Source organism: Malurus melanocephalus, unplaced genomic scaffold (genome assembly GCF_030028575.1).
Source record: "Malurus melanocephalus ecotype Western Australia unplaced genomic scaffold, MMel_1.1 scaffold_191, whole genome shotgun sequence".
Classification (NCBI taxonomy): domain Eukaryota; kingdom Metazoa; phylum Chordata; class Aves; order Passeriformes; family Maluridae; genus Malurus; species Malurus melanocephalus.
Genome location: NW_026623423.1, coordinates 45,880 through 62,372, shown reverse-complemented (window position 1 = coordinate 62,372; position 16,493 = coordinate 45,880). Strand labels below are relative to the sequence as shown.

The following is a 16,493-nucleotide window of genomic DNA, read 5'->3' as shown; positions in this document are numbered from 1 at the left end:
ATCCTGTCAGTTCCAGAGTGCCTTTGATGGTGTTTGAGGCAAATATCCAGGAGGAGTTAATTACACAGAGAATAACCAGAGCTTAGAAAATAACACTCTCAAGAGTAATTTTTGGAACATCTSAAAGCAATATATCTGAGCTCCATTCCTTTAAAAATAAAAATAATATACCAGTAGGTAGTGGGAAAGCTGGTTGCAGTTGTCCAGTTTTGGTGTGAAAACCAGTGGTAGCATGAGCACTGCTCTCTGGAGAGATGGTAGTGTTTTAGCTGCCAGGTGCTGACAGAAGAACTGCTCCTGCACAGGGGACTGCACAGCTCCACACCACACCAAAGGTACCCACGGGCATCCTGTGTTCAGCCTGGGGACCTTCTACCCCAAGTCCTTCCTTGGCTCCCTGCCTTTCTGGGGCTTTTGGGCTACTGTGATTGGAGCAGCTAGGGAGAGGGACAGAGATTCTTTCTGTTGGTTTCAGAGACACCTGTTGCTCCAGAGTACTCTCCTGTCCCTTTGCAGTGCTCATCCTCATGGGCTGTGCATTGCCCGAGGCAGGGGAGGGGGCAATGGGATCTGCGACGCTGATGGGGTCAGGCCCTAGGGCAGAGCCTTGGGAGAGCCCAGCTGTGCAGCAGGTGGGACCCAGACACATCTGCAGGGTGATGTGCTCCCTTTCCGGGCAGCAGAAAGGTCCCTGAGGTGGGAGCTGTGGCAGTCAGATAGTTTGCCTCGAGGCAAAGGTGATGGGAGTGTTTGCATTCCCAGGGGGAGGCTGAGGAGGAAGGAATGGGAGTTGGCAGCTGGGAGAGTGTGAGTGCTGAGCAGCTTCAGGAGAGTAGCTTCCCGTGTCCTCTAAGGGCCACCACTCTTCCCTGGCCTGCTCCAGAGAGCCATTCCTGCCTGGAATAGATGAGTTGTCTGAGAGGAGACACAAGGCAGGAAACAACAGCCCGTGAGTGTTCTTGCAGATGAGGAAGGAAGGGGAAACAAGGAGAATTGGTGCTTAATTTAGGTAGGTGGCTGAGGGATAGGAGCCTGTCAGGTCCTGGGGCTCTGTAGTGGTCAGGCAGATTGTCATCTAAGGRAGCAAGATTACCCCTGCTTGAGCCCCCCCCTTTCTGTGTTAACCATGTCACAAGCAAAACCCCGCAGAGTTACCATTCCCTCAGCAGGCAGGATCCAAGGTGTGAGTATCTGCAGAGCTGTAGGAAATGCGGGGTCRTGCTGTGTTGACCAGCACGCTTAGAGCAGGAGCAGCTTCAGAGAGCCCTCAGCAGGTGTCTGTGTGTCTGTGACCCTGTCATGGCACAAAAAGAGAACTTACCAGGAACTCTGTCTTTTCCTCCCTCTCCCCCTCCCTCAGGTGGTCTTTGCTTTGAATCAGACTCTCTTGCAGCAGGAGAGCCTCCGAGCAGGCAGTTTCCAGATCCCTTATACGACAGAAGACCTTATCAAGCATTACAACTGTGGGGACCTCAGCTCCATCATCTTCAACCATGACACTTCTCAAGTGAGTCTTGCCACCGCAGCCCTTGTACTCCTCACATGTCCCTGTGGTGCTAACCCCTGTCACACTTGTGCTCGTCTCTCCTCAGGCAGGCCTTTTGTGGGTGAGGGCCAGGGCCATGTTGCTGGCTCCCTGGCACATCTGCTTTCCTGAGCCTCCTGTTCCAGGGGTCTGCACCCCCTCAACCTCTCTCTTGCACGCAAGCAGTGAAGGTGCACCTGGCTTTTCCTTTTGGATGAGTGCCGTGTTCAATTTAGCGTCTAAGCTCTATGAGTTAATAATTTGCTTTCTTAAGGATTCCGCGGAATTACGCTAGCTTAGGTATGAGCAAACTTAATGCTAACAGCAGGCTCTCTTGTGCACATTGCAACAGAGAAATACGCTTGTGGCTTGGACGCTTGTGTAAGGCTGGGCAAGTTACAAGCTTTTCAATGTCTGCTATCAGTATGATTGTGTGCTGTGGACAGGGCCTGAAGAAGAGAAATGGAGCGAAACAAATAAAAGATAGATTTAGACTGAATGTGATGGAAAAGAGACCTGAGACCTCCAGACCTGGGTTTATAGAGATGGTTTCCTAAGCAGCACGATGGAATGCAACACTGATCTTTAAACCATGAGARAATGCCCAGCAGGGACCAACTTGTCCTGTTTGGGCTGCTAGATTAACTAACCTCAGGCTGAGATATCAGCCTCTCTGTTCTTGTGTGTGAGGTATTGCCTGGCAATTYGTGCACGTCAGTGAGAACACAGGCTCTATCCTCAGAGTGCTGAAAAGRCAGTGCTGATACCTGGGCTTTCCTTGCTGTGTAACCATTTTCCTGTGACCCTTTGATAAATACTGCAGAGTCACACCAACCCTTGCTTCTCTGGTGCCGAGCTCTGCGCTTGTGTTGCTGCCTTCCTGTCATTCTTACTGCCTAGCTTTTACACCCTACGTAGATTTCAAAGGGTTTCTCAGAGGAGGCCAGCGTTGTAAGAAATGTGATGCTGCATCACTATCCTGTAGAGATGTTACAAACTGCAGACATTGCCCCTAGGACTTTGGAGACAGCAGCTCTTCCTGAGACCTGCATATTGCCAAGGGAACTGTCCCTACAACTAATGCCTCAAGCTACTTGTCAAAAAGTGGGATTGCTGTGACTGTGGACCCACATTTCTCTCTGCTGGCAAAAGGTCAGAGTATTGTGCAGCCACAGCTGTCCTGGGCACCCTAGGAGGGAGCCACCATTTTAAAAGATAGCTTCAGGACAGAGCAGCTGGAGGTGGTAATGCTTTCTTTCCTGACAAAAATCTAGCTCTCTTTCTTTTGAAAAGTTTCAGGATTTTTTTTAACTAGTTCAAATTGCACAGTTATTCCTTGGCAGCCTGAGGGCTCTGATAACAGTCAAATTCTCTCAGAAGAGCGTAATTATCATTGTAGTTATGTCATACCTGTGGCAATTTAAGAAAGAGATATGTAGCCAAAGGCAGTTAGGCGCAAATACTTTCTTCAACCAAGCAATCAGGATTTAGGATTTTCAGTGTGGCAAACTGATAGTATTTGTTGACTTTGAATTTTTATTAAAAAAATCCGTCTGTCTGGCTTAAGAAATGATACATTGAAAGAAATGAAGCACCATGCATTATTAGAAGTCTGCCAAGTATATTTTTAGCTTGTTTTGTGTGTTGACATACTGGCTGTGCCTTGAGGGATGGGGCAGTTGCCACTGTCCAAGTGGAGCAAAAATGCCTATGCATGACGGCTGCTTGTGAAATAAATTCTCCCTTTCATGAAGACTTTTTTTTTTACCTTAGGTCCCCAATTTCATTAATGCTACACTTCCAGCCCATGAACGCATTACTGCCCAAGAGATAGACAGCTACTTCCGCCAGGAGCTCATCTACAAGAGAAATGAGCGAATGGGCAGGAGGGTGAAGGACCTGCTGGAAGAGCACCGAGACAAGAGTTTCTTCTTTGCATTTGGAGCTGGTATGTGACTGAGGTGCCATTCAACCTGAATTCATCCTTGCTGTGTCCTTTGGAAGCTCTTTGGAAGTGCTTGTCTCGGTTTAAAGAGGGGGTCAGTATTTTTACTGTAGCGGACACGGGCTATCCTCTGATAGTTGTAGGAGGCTTTTCAGTGTAGGAGGCTGTTTTTCTTCAGTGTGCAAAGAGCTCACAATGCACGTGCAATATGTTAATTACTGCAATATCTGTTAATTACAGAGATATTTGTTAGGTACAGAGCCAAAGATCTTGAGTCAACTACAGTGCATACACGGAAGGAGAAGCTCATAGACACACACGTATTTATTGTCTGGGCAACCAGTGCAAAAGGATAGGAGGAATAGGGAGCTGGGATTAAAGGCATCATGTCAGAGGTTGCACCAGTGCTTGAACTAACCTTTCAACATTTCAAAGAAGAATAGGGCAAATTATGTGAATCYAAGGGACTCAATAAATGCAAGGGAAGAGGCAAGGCACGATTTCACCTTTCTCTTTCTCCTGCAGYCCCTTACCTCTTTCACTGTGTTTCCACAAGGAAGTTGTGTCTGCTGCTATTTTGGAGCGGTGTTGTGGGCCCAGTTGGGAAAAACCTACTCCATTTTCTGCCTCTGAGCAGCGGGACTCTATAGGCACATCCGRCAGCACATCCTAGTCAATAAGGTTAACATCTGTGCTTCAGACTAGGTTTGGATGGAAGGTATGAACAGGATTGTTTTGCCATGACTCCCATCTTTGTTCCAGCTCCAGGGAAAGGAAGAAGTTAGGATCAGTGTTAGAAAAGACAGGTGCTAATTCCCAGAGAATTATCACATCCCCTCCGCTGTGAGCCATATGGTCTTTAGGAAAGGGGAGAAACGGAGACTGGTGTCAGTACTCATGTGTGTTTTCTAGTCCCAGTGCATACTGCTTTAGTGAGGATGGAAGATCTAGACAAGGCAAGGAAAATATTTACTTAAACACTAAAAGTGTTTGTATTCAAAGTCTGTGAGAATTCCTGTACTTGCAGTGGGAAGTTGTGGTTACAAGCTTAGCATATCAAGGGCCCAGGGTGTGAGAGTGGGGATGTCCACCAGGAAAGGTGGCTGATTGTGTTTGTTCAGATGTGTGTGTATGGTGACTGCAACTAGCAATCTTCCTGCAGTATTGCTGCTCTGTGTCTCTCGCTGTCAGGAGAAGGAGGCCCTGGCTGTAGATTCTGSTCACATCTTTCTGTAGGCAAAGACCAGGGCTTTGCTGTACTTTGCTGTACATCCACTGCTGATGTTCTGATCACGTTTGTACCTGCTGCACCGATGTTTCTCAYGAGAGCATATGCCAGCCCCAAGTCCAAAGTGCATCTGTTGCAGCTACTCTTCTCTCAAGAGGCCAGTCACAGATATTTGTGTTTTGATTATGATGCCATACTTTGAGTGATGAGCAGCCCATGCAAGGGAGTGCATGAATGCATCGTGTTGCTCTGAGACTGTCACGTCCCAAGAGTAGGATCCTTTGAGAGGGTAGAGCTTCTTCCCCTTCTTGCTCACACTCTGAATCCCAACAGTTGCAAATCACAAGTATTTAGATGGTTTTGTGTAATTTGTTTCCCCTTCCATTCATTTCTTTCTGTTCTGCCCTTCTGCTCGAGACTGCCTTCATTGGCATTGGTGTGCACAGATTGGCCCAGAGCCCACAAGCCGTGCAGGACCAGGACAGTTCCCTGTCCTTCTTAATCTCGTTCTCATCTTTCATGACAGTCCTAAAATCCTTTCTCAGGTTTTCTGGACCCTTGATTTTCTTTCCTTTTAGTTTCCCAGTTGCCCCTTTTCTGTGTCCTGATTGCCAACATTTCAATACTGCAGCATGCCTGGGAGCCTTGGGCCTAAATGAACACCCTTGATCTGTGGCTTATGCACATGGCTTGATCTCCAAGCACCTGGTGTGCTCTTCTCATGCTTTTTCATCATACTTTTGAACCCAGACAGCTTCTCTGTCKTCTCTGGGGACTTTGGACTGATTTTGAAACTGTCTGTAATTACTCTCTGGCTTTGATACCAGTCTGTCCTCTGTTCTCATCTGCTCCTCCAAATAGTTCTGTTCAGAGGATAGTGCCAGCCTCCCACATTTAGCAGCACATTTCTTGATTATGCCCTTATTTGACTGCACGAGATTTTTTGGTGGGTTTTTGTTTCTTTGTTTGTTTTGTTTGTTTCACTTGTTTCTTATTAACTSTCTGAATGAAAAGTAGCATTACAGSATGTATTGCAGAAAACAGATCAATTTCTACAGATTTCTGAGGTTTCCTGAGTGCTATATTGCAATTACGGATGCAGTCTTTCATTGTTTTCYAGCTAGCTAATTTAGCCTTTTGCTTATGCAGATTGCTGTATGTGGTAGATAATTATGTGGAAGAGTTATTTTTATGCCACCAAGCAGTGAAGATGAACAAATATCTTGTGATCAGTTTCAAGCATTGCTTGGAATTGTACTGCTGTTAATTGCTGTAAAGAGGTTCCAGGAAAGTGCTCACACAAGGCAGGTTAGAATGAAAAGTAGGAATAGAGAAGAAAAAGAAATGCTGTGGGGGTGGAAATAAATCATGACTGCATGCTTTGCCCTCTTCTGACCACCAGTGAAGAAAGTTTTTCCTAGCAGTGGCTTATAAATGCAGGACAAGGTTGTATAAAAATGGTAGTAGGATATTTAAGGATCTCCCAGTTAAAAGGGGAGAGAAGACTTTGTTTTCTTTCCAGATTTTTTCACCCTGTGTTTATTTTTAGAAGAGCTAGGCTTTTTGTAAGGAAAGTTCAATTTTTCCATTAACCAAACACCATTGAATAAACAACTTTTATCATCAGTTACGTGCAAACAAGATCATGGTCTGTGGGTGGCTGGGGGATTACATATACCTTCTCTTGTTAGTTAAACAATTCCTGGTACCTTTATTTTAAATGAAGAAAAATCAGAAAATATTGATTTATGTTCTCTCTGGATTAATTTGGTTTAGAGATGTGCAATACATGGTGCAAAAGAAGTCTTATCTCTTTCCAGGTCTTGATATAGGTGCATGGCTATAGATGTTGACTTCTTACATGGAATTACATATGGTCATTGGGGCCGTAGGARGTTTGATCATTAGATTCAGTGCGTTTTATGCCTTTTTTAATCATTAATCAGGAAGTTTCTCCCTATGTGCTTCACAGTCGGAGCTCATTTCTGGAGCTATTTTTATTTGGAAGCAATTTGCACCAAAGTGGAGAACTAAAAAATAACAGATTTTTGCTGAAAGGATCCAAAACACTTTGCWTCTGGCCAGAGTGCAAACGAGGGAAGTTTCAAGACAAAATACATCTGTTTGAGGGAATTAGAGAGAAGCATGGGAAGAGAGAGTTGGCAATGCCAGAAGTATTTGATTATGCTCCGTAAGGATTTTATCTTAATTGTGGACAGGCCTTTTTGTTTGGTGACACCAGGGTAACGAGCCAGGCCTACTCCCTGTTGTCAGTGGCGGAACTTGTGAAGCAARGACAGCTGTAATCTTTCACCAGCAGCCTTCCTCCTATATGCATTTTCAATTTCTCTGAATTGTTGAGTGGCACATTCAGGATCTAGATGCTGTGCTGATGTATGTGGTTGCACATGTGACTCCACAGCCAGCCAGAGAGGTGATGCCAGAGGTTTCTGGTTTGTCTTGGAAGGGAGCACTGGCAGAGCAAGGGCTGCACTGTCCTACTGTACTGTGGAGAGTTGTAACATTTGTCCAGGTTTTACAAGAGTGCTGCATGCTGGCTAAACCTTCCCAGAATCAAGGGGCGATTGATACTGATAGACAGCTCTGGAGATTCTCTGGTTCATCCCTCTGCTCAGAGYAGGATCATATTGAGCCGTTTTCCTAGGACTTTCCTAGAACTGAAGTATGGGCAAGGATGAAGACTCCAGAATCTCTCTGGGTAATCTGTTCCAGTATTTAACCACTAAAGATACTTTTTCTTATGTTTAAGTGGAACTTCGTGTGTATCAATTTTTATCCATTGCCTCTTGTCCTTTCATGGGACACCACTGAGAAAAGTTCGGCTCCATCTATTTTGCAACCTCCTATCAAGYATTTATGTTCCTGCCCAGGTGCAGAACTTGATTTGCTGAATTTTATGAACTAAGTTTCCCTCATCATAAATRCATACTGACCAGTGCCAACCACTTGCTTATCTGTGACACATTTGGAAATGGCTTGCAGGATAATTTGCCCCACCACCTTCTCCAGGAACAGAGGTGTGGCTGAGCAGTTCATATTTACCCAGATCCTTCTTCTTGCCTTTCTTGAAGAGAAGAGTGATACTTGCTTTCTGTGACTCCTCACGGACCTTGTCCGATTACCACGATCTTTAAAAGGTGACTGATAGTGGCCTCTAGTGTAATTTAGCAAGCTCACCCAGTTCCTCTGGATGTATCTTCTGTTTGAATGTTCCTTAACCTGATCCTTCTGTACCCATAGTGAACCTTCTTTGCCCTGGACTTTCCACCTAGTCATAGGAAGTTGAGATTCCTGAAGGCTGGTTTGACCACTGAAGGAAGTAAGAAAGGCATTTAGTACTTCGCTTTTTCCAAATTCTCTGTCATCAGGTCTTCTTCCCCTCAGCACTTAGATGATATTTATCTAATCTGTGTTTTACTGCTGACATGCCAGTCGAGGTRTTTCATGTTCCCCTTGATGTTTCTAAATAGATTCAACTCTCGATGGGCTTTTCTTCAACATGGTCATTATATTCCATTTTATTCCTTCAGCTTACTGATGGTTTCTGTTGAAGGGGCTGAAGAATAACAGAGAAAAAAAAAAGCACTGGGTTTTTTTACTTAGTGGCTTGAGATCCTGACTTTATTTTGACAGACAAGGCCTCAGGTGATGCCAGGTTTCTTGGAACAAAGTTTAAATTCCCTCTAGTCTCTCCTGCCTCTTTGAACAGTTGAGAAACTCCAAAGTGCCAGTTCATGAATAAGAAGTACAGAGGGATCTAAGATTCCTTATATCCCTGTGGAAGAAATTACTGACTTCAGTGAGAGAGGCTGACTGATCTGACATCCTCAGAARCTGGTCCTCTTAATCTTGTGAACGCTGGAAAATTTCTTTTTGTTTCAGAGCTGTTTTTCCTTGTTGAACCTGAAAAAACCATCATTCTGAGGCTCTAAAGTATAGTGGATGTTGGTAAGCCACCATTATCAAAGAAAAAAAGGATGCTGGTGAGAACTTCTTCAGCTACCATTTCTTCTGATTACTAAAGGAAATAACAAATGTGTTTATTTGGCATTAGTCAGACCGTATGGAGTCAAACCTCCAGGGAYTGACTGTTTTGTTTTTTTCCCAGTGAAAATGTGTTACTACCAGTGGTTACTCCAGACTGCTSTAGTCCACCAAATGGCTTCCTCTAGCTTCTCTAGGTTTTGAGGCAATCCCTGTGATGTGAGAGGTCAGTTTTGTGTCAGCTTTAAGTGCATTGGATCCACAGACATATCTAAACCCTTTCCCGTCAATCCTTATGTCAAAAAGAAGAAAAAAAAATCTGGGGAAAGGGGAATTGTGCTGAGTTGAGTGGCATGATAGGTGGTACTGTTTCCATGTAGAGCTGTTCACTGTTCTTGAAATTTTCTGCTCCATCTGGCATTTATAGATGTGAAATTATGCAAAAGGAACAAGGTTTATTGTCTCTGGGTAAGCAAAGATGGTAAAAGGGCCTGTCAGCAGTGGATACAAAAAGTAGTCAACAGTGCTAAGCCCAGGATATCAGCTTGTGTGGTGTTTATACCTGGGAAAAAAAAAACAAACAAAAACCTGCCATGGGAATATGAAAGTCACCCAGGGAAATGTGATACCACTTAGAAATTCAGTGGGAATTCAGAATCCACCATGGAAAATTTGAACCTGCCATCAATTCTCCATTGGAACTGGAGATATGGGGTGCATAGAGAATGTAAATTTACCTCTGCCTTATTTTAAAATCTTCTAAAAGATTTGAAATGTGTAATGAGGAAGTTCATGAAAAGTCCAATAAGAAGGTGAATATTAATGGGGATCCTGGAAGTGGTCAAAGAAGAAGGTGGGGGGAGGTGCAGGAAGACAACATAGTGCTGAAACAGATTTAAAAAACAGATTAAATGAGTCTTGTGGGGCCACATCACTTCTTCCTGGGCTCAAAGGCCTTGCTGATTGCCTTTGTGCTTCTGTCTGTGGAATGCAGCATCATTTTAGCTTCCTTGGGTGGGAGGAAAGGCTGAGTGCCTGAAGGTGTGCCTGTACCTCTGTAATCTGAGAACGCCAGATACAACCCAGCAGCTTTGAGACTGTTTTCTTTAGTAGCCTCTTTGAGCCTTCAGAATGCTAATGACAGGGTTATTGGAACAACAACCCCTGAAGGGGAAAGATAATGTTGTGTGGAGGCAGGACCCACATCCAAGGCCCCAGGGTTCACATGAAGGGCACTACTCCTGACATCTCTGRCACGAGAAATGAAGAAAGCTTTGCATTTCTCCATGAGAGGCACTAACCTCTAATATATTAGTGCAGCTGTCAAAATCAGCCAGGCCAAAAAATCTGTGCTGTTTCTGCTCAGGTACTGACAGTCTTCTTATCAGTGCTGGGTTTACCCATTACAGCCTTTGCTGGGCAGATAAAATAGGAGAACTTTCATTATGTAATGTGTGTTTTGTGCTAAGGGGATTTCAATTCCTTCAATTCTTTTTTCCTGGAAAGGAACAAGCAGTCTGTGACGGGATCAGGTCCAATGGCAGCAGTGTCTGTGAGTACTGCAGCTCAGATATGGTACTGGTAATTCCTTCTCTTACTGGTGGCATAGTGCTGGCTGCTAGCAGAGTCACCTATGTGAGGGTTTTCTTGTCTAATGACCTAAGGCTTCACCAGTGGAAAACTCTCAGTGAATGGAGCCCCAGTGGCTAAGACTGCCTGAAAATGTAAGCTGTTTCTCTTAACTCAGATTTTTACAAAACTAGTAATATGGGGTTGTAAACTTTTCTTTTATGTTGATTTAGCCACAAATTTGGCCTTATAATCAGTGAAAAASTTTCTTTTAGCTTCACTCTTTGGAGGAGAAGGTCAGCATGTTTGACTTTGCCCAAGGATAAAAATAAGAATCCCYGAGATAAAAAATACTCAGGACTTACATTTAAGAGAATGTTTGACAGAAATGGGTAGATGAGTATCATCTCATCATCCACGAGAAAAATGCCTTTATTTTGGCTCATGCAAATTGTAGCATCATATGTTTCTTTTCCGTGGTATTAAACTAATTTTTTCCATGTTGTGCAAAGCATTCATCATCAACTGCTTTGAGAAGTTATATAGGTAAGTTGATTAACAAACCACATCACATCCAAATAATGGAAGATTACTTTTTTCCCTCCTGAGTGAATTGAAGTGGGAGGCACTGTCTTTAAGTTGTTTCATGTCCAGGGAAGGTACTTTCTAGGACATAAAGAACACCACTATTCCACAGTTGAGCCCACCAGTTTTTGTATTGGGTTTGGGAGTGGTGAAATATGATCCACTAAGATTTTGTACTAATAAAAGATTCCCAGAAAATCATGTTTTTGTGGACAAACACTTATTGTAGTCTCAGCAGAATAAAATTCTGGGTTCAAGGTTTATGGAGTAATATTTCATTAATGTTTCATGTTATAGGTAATCACAGGARGGATTGTGTTTGGAGGTCTGTAGTTTGGAAATGACCAGAGGGCACGGGAGGGCTGTTTACGTGGTATTTGTTCTGCAAGCATGCAGAAATATTGAAATACAACATCCTTATACCCCTACACCTAGTGTGAATTCAGGGGTTTTTTAAGTTGACTTATAATATCACTGGGGCCACTTCATTCCCTTCAATTTTATAATTTCCTTTTCCCTGCAGTACTAAAATTGTGAGATTARCATGTGCTTTGTCCTTTGGTTTCTGTTCTGGTACTTGAACTTTCCTGGACTTGGAAATACTTGTGAGAAGCAAGATTTCACTGGATTTAGTATTACATGTTTTGCATTCGAAAAACTGTTTTAACTTAAATGGCAGATTTGGAGTTCCAGCCACTCTACAACTGATCCCTGTTTTCCATATGTTGCTTGGATTATTTCCTGTTAATGTACAAAATTTCCTCCTCCTGATTTTGGGAGAAGTGAAGTGCTAACTGGCTACACCTGGGTGCATGGTGCTTATGCTTGAAAACAGTGTCTTCCTCTTGAAAAGTGTCTACAGAAAGCACAGGTATGAWGGAAACTAATTTGTAATTTAATGGATCACATCACCTGCTTTCCTTCTTTTGCTTTGGATCATAATAAATGTTTTGTCTAGCTTTTCTTCCTCCATACTTTTACTAGCTGGGTTAAAATTACTCCAAGTTCTGCATCCCAGTGTGTACTTAAAAAGTATTACTGTGTTTATGTTAAAAGTGGAATTACAAAGAATGAAAGCAGATGATAATTGCCATAGGCATTTCCAGGAATTTTCTAAATAATTGTAAGATCTGTACCTATAAAACATTATTGAAAGTATTTTTTTCAGTGACACATAGAGTCTCTGTCACCAAARCTCCATTTGAGTGCTCGCAGTCCAAATAAACATCCAGCTTTATGATGTCCCCAGTGGCTGAACTAATTTGTGCCATTTTGTGGTTGCAGTGCTATAATCCTGTGCTTTAGTTGTTCCCACAATGTCTTGGAAGTCGGCAAACAAACCATGTTGTTTCCTAACAAACAATTTTGTGTCTTTACGTGTATGTCCAGTGATTCATTGTCTTGGGATGTTTGTAAAAGTTGAGGTCTTGACACGCTTCTAGGGTGGATGGAAAGTGCCATCTTTCTACTAAAGAAAACACAGAATTATTTATGCTTGGGGGTTTCCTTTTRCATGACTCTTAAGAGGTCAAAGAACTTTACTTATCTGCTTGGAATAGTCAATTTTATTGAAATTCAGAGAGGAGTATAGTTTTCATGAGTCTTACAGACCTGTTTTTTATGACAAATTTAGTAACAGAAAGAGAACCTTTATTTTGCAATATCTCCTAGTTCCTATTGCTAGATGCAGAAATATTTCACGCTCAAAATTGCTCAAATATGGGTTTAACTATCTTCTGAAACCCACAGTTATCTGGATAAAACTTACCTAAAGAGGCACAGGCACAGAAGCAGCTCTGCATGCGCCAGCARTAAAAGCTGCAAGCAGCAGCTTTCAGGGCAGCAGTAGTAGCCCATGTTCTGCAGGACTGTGTATGGCTACTGAGGAGGGTCAGGAGCACACAATGAGTGGCCAGGTCTGCAAGCCTTGGGCAAACAGCGCTGTTCTTTGAGCACATTGCCTGTGGTGGTCCCCGCATGCCATCTCCTTTCAGCGCAGATTAAAGGCCCAGCTCTTATTGACTCTCCAGTAGAGTGTATGGCTGAGCTGGTGCACACAACAGCTTCTTAGCTTCTCTTTGAGCTTGAACACAGAAGAATAAAGATTCATGGCTCTCCACCCCCTGCCAGAGTAAATTGACCTCTTGGAGGCATCTCTTCACCTAGTGGTGTGAGGATAATGCAGGGCTGTGTGCAGAAAGAAAAGAGCGGGCTTTCTGATGGGACAGGGCCCAGGGCCTTTCTTTTGGGAGGCATTCAAGTGTTCTAGGCTAAAATAGAAAACAGGTGAAAGAGAGCTGCTCTCTTTACGTGGCGATTCATCTCAGTCTCTCTTGCAGTAATTAGCTGCATGATCTTAAACTTTGGAGAGTGAATCTTTCTTATGTTTCTTACTGTTGTTTTTGGCAATCTGATCTCTCGTACACCACTGAGTGTTTTTTGTAGCGGTCACCAGAAATGAGGCAAAAGTTCTGACTCTAGAGTGGTACCTCAAGCCCTCACCATTCAACCTTTTTTAATTTGATATCTCACTTAGTTGAACCTGTAGATCCTCTTGGCCACAATCAGTCTCTGCCTCGTGGAGCACGACTGGCCCACCTTTTGGATAGTGTATACTTCTTCACCTAAACCTTTATTTACCTAGCCTAAGTGGCTCCTGATTGATCATGTCTTATTAACAATCCAGTATCAAGCATACAAACATGCCTGTTTGTATATGTCTGTTTTACACACATTTGTTCATTTGGTCGATTCTCTTTTGCACAATATTAGCACATCATTTTTCTTTCACATGCAGACGTAACTCATTGCCTTGGCAACAATGAGCAAAGGCACTCTGTGAAAGTATGTACACATGACTGTGATGAAAAAGATATTCTTATCACACTGCATTAAAATAAAGAGCCCAGCTACAGAGAACCACTCAAGCAAGTTGACTGATTGAAATTGGATTCATCCATGTGCTACAGTGATTTCCTACATTCTGCTCTAAATCACTGCTCAGAGCAAGGGTGACTGAAGATTGATGGAGGAGTAGTGTATTTAATGATGTGGTGTGAGTAGCTCACTCTTGAAATGCATGAAACTGTTAGCTCTTAAACTGGCATGAGGAAAATTACTTTAGGACCATACACTGCCCTAGTGATTGCTTATCTTTATGCCTTGTCCCTTTCGTCCTGAAGGGTTTGGATTAGGAAAATAAGAGTTCAGAGCCTTGGCAGTGCTTTACACTTCTGAAGATGTGATTCGGCTCATGCATCATTGYCTACATGAGGTGAATGCTTCATCTGAACTTCAGTATAACTGTCCCTATCCTTGTCGCTTGAGAAGCACTTCTCTAAAAGCCTAAGTTGTCCTATCTCACTGTCAGTTGCAAGGAATGGATCACCCTTTGGAAACACCCCTTCCTCTGCTGTGTGGGGKTGGGCACACCTCTCCCCTTCCCTTTTTTCCACATATCTGTCCTCTGTGTTAAAGGTGAGAGATAGAAACTAGGTCTGGCATCTTACATACCTAGTGATTGTTTTACAGCAGCTAATTTTACTCAACTACAATATTTAATTACAATCATTCCCATTCGCTACTACATCTGGTCTTTTTGCTGATATGAGGGAATTCTCATTAAACTGTACCTGGAGCAGAGCTATTGGGAAGCAACAGATACCAACAGTGTTAGGTTACGTCAGCATAATGGTACATAAGCTTTGCTCCTTCTGAAGAAAAAATTTAAGCTGAGGAGGTGGGGCAAAATGCAATTACTGTATGAGAAAATATGGTGCCAAATGGGTGTGCAATGCAGTGTTTGGTTAAAAGGTTTCATTTGAGCTAGATTGGTTTGTGCTCTTAAGCTCTGGGGGGAAGTTCATCTTGATTAATCTCTGTGCTCAAATGATACCATCCATCATGCCTTCACTGGTACATCATGAGCAGTTTGCTGTTGTGGCATGAGAAACTGGAATTTTTGTGCTCCAATTCATTCCACTCCTTTTGGAATGAAAAATCAYGAATCCCTTACTTAGTCTTCTGATGTTCTCAGCGCTGTTAGAATTCTCTTTATAACTTCTTGCTTTCCCTGGCTACTAGAACCATTCTGTGTTTCTATCACCATCTATTTATGAAAAATATTATCAGAAAACAGTTTTTTTTCTGGAGTTTCTTGTTAGCTCTAGCACTATGCACATCTACAGAAGCAAGGGATCACTCTAGTGAGTAATTTGCTCAAGGAATTATTTTAATTAATGTAGGCTGTTAAATGAAGAAATGTTTCATGAAAGCTGGATCTATGAGGGACTGTGCAAGGCCTTCTCTCTTTCTTCTGCTTCTCTGCAGCGTGATCTGATGATGTATTGGGGAAGGCCTTCTGTGAGCAGAGCATGCAGTCCTTCAGGAAAGTTCCTGCAACCTTTGAGAGGTCATTTATTCAATATGATGCCAAAATAGGACCTTACCAGCCACCACATCTGTCTGAGAATTGAGAGGAGATGTAAATCACAGTATTAGGGCAGAACTATCTAAGGCCTTGTAAAACGAAATCATTTTATCAATATGACTGAAATTAAGTTTCTCTTTTCTGTCTCTGGTGGCATATAATGAAGAAATGGAAAAGCTTGATCTAAGGCATTGGCTTTCAGAGTTATTTTATGTTCTCTGCAGTTGGATGATTCTTAAAAATATTTAGTGATATTGAGCAACAGCTCTCTGTCTTTTTAAACYTGGAGAATGTAAAAACATGGCTGAATTCTGACCTTCTTTGCATCACCACCAGCTGTAGACTGCTCTTGTACAGGGTGTCCAAACTTAATCTCTTACTCCCCCGAATAATCCACAATGGTCTAAAAATCACAGAATCAATTAGGTTGAAAAAGACCTCTGAGTTCATAAAGTCCAACCTTTGACCAATCATCATCATGCCTTCTAGTCCATGGCATTAAGTGACACTTTTAGTCTTTGCTTAAACACTTCCAGGGATGGAGACTCCACCACCTCCTTGGGCAGCCCATTATGCAACAACCTGTGAGACCAGAGTAATTGCAGTCATATCTGCATTTTGGAAAGGCAGAATACAGTAGTTGAGGTGATCTTGGGGAAGTTCAGCAATCACTCATTACACATCCTATGTGTATGCTGGTGGGGACCGATGAAGCCCTGCCATCCTTGAGTGTGGCACACCTCCTGTGCTGAGAAAGGACTTTGTTGTTCTTCTCCCTCTTTCCATGTGYTTGGTGAGCTCTGATGTAATTTTTCTTTTTAACTGCAGGTCACTTCATGGGCAACAACACAGTGATTGATGTTTTGAGGAGAGAAGGGTACGAGGTAGAGCACACTCCAGCTGGACAAGCCATCAGCAAGTAATGCATGCTTTTACATAGCTGAGCAGTCATTGAGGGGGTGGGTTTGTAAACAGTTATGAAGTAGCAATGGCAGCTGAAATTATAACTAACAGTGAGCTAGGCTCTTTTTCTCCTTCCCAGCAGTTTGCTTTTCTCTTCCATGAGCTAGATTGGAAGAGAAATTTTACTAGGTTTTGGTTTGGGTTTTTTTGTGTTTGTTCATTAGGATTTTGTTGTTGGGTGTGTGTGTTTGTTTTTTTAACATTGTTGATTTTGTGGGGGTGGTTTTTTGGGGGTCTGGGTTTT

At 42.9% G+C, this 16,493-nt stretch overlaps 1 protein-coding gene across 2 annotated transcripts in view; it reads left to right on the top strand.

The window, feature by feature from the left end:
* Nucleotides 1–16,493, top strand: part of TRABD2A (TraB domain containing 2A) — a 71,358-nt gene that overhangs the window by 43,712 nt on the left and 11,153 nt on the right. The window contains exons 3-5 of one of the 2 annotated variants that reach the window (XM_057373266.1): nt 1,361–1,507; nt 3,299–3,473; nt 16,115–16,205. In XM_057373266.1, coding sequence (XP_057229249.1) covers nt 1,361–1,507; nt 3,299–3,473; nt 16,115–16,205 — 413 coding nt within the window. The remainder of the gene's footprint in view (nt 1–1,360; nt 1,508–3,298; nt 3,474–16,114; nt 16,206–16,493) is intronic. The other variant, XM_057373267.1, reaches the window with a different exon arrangement.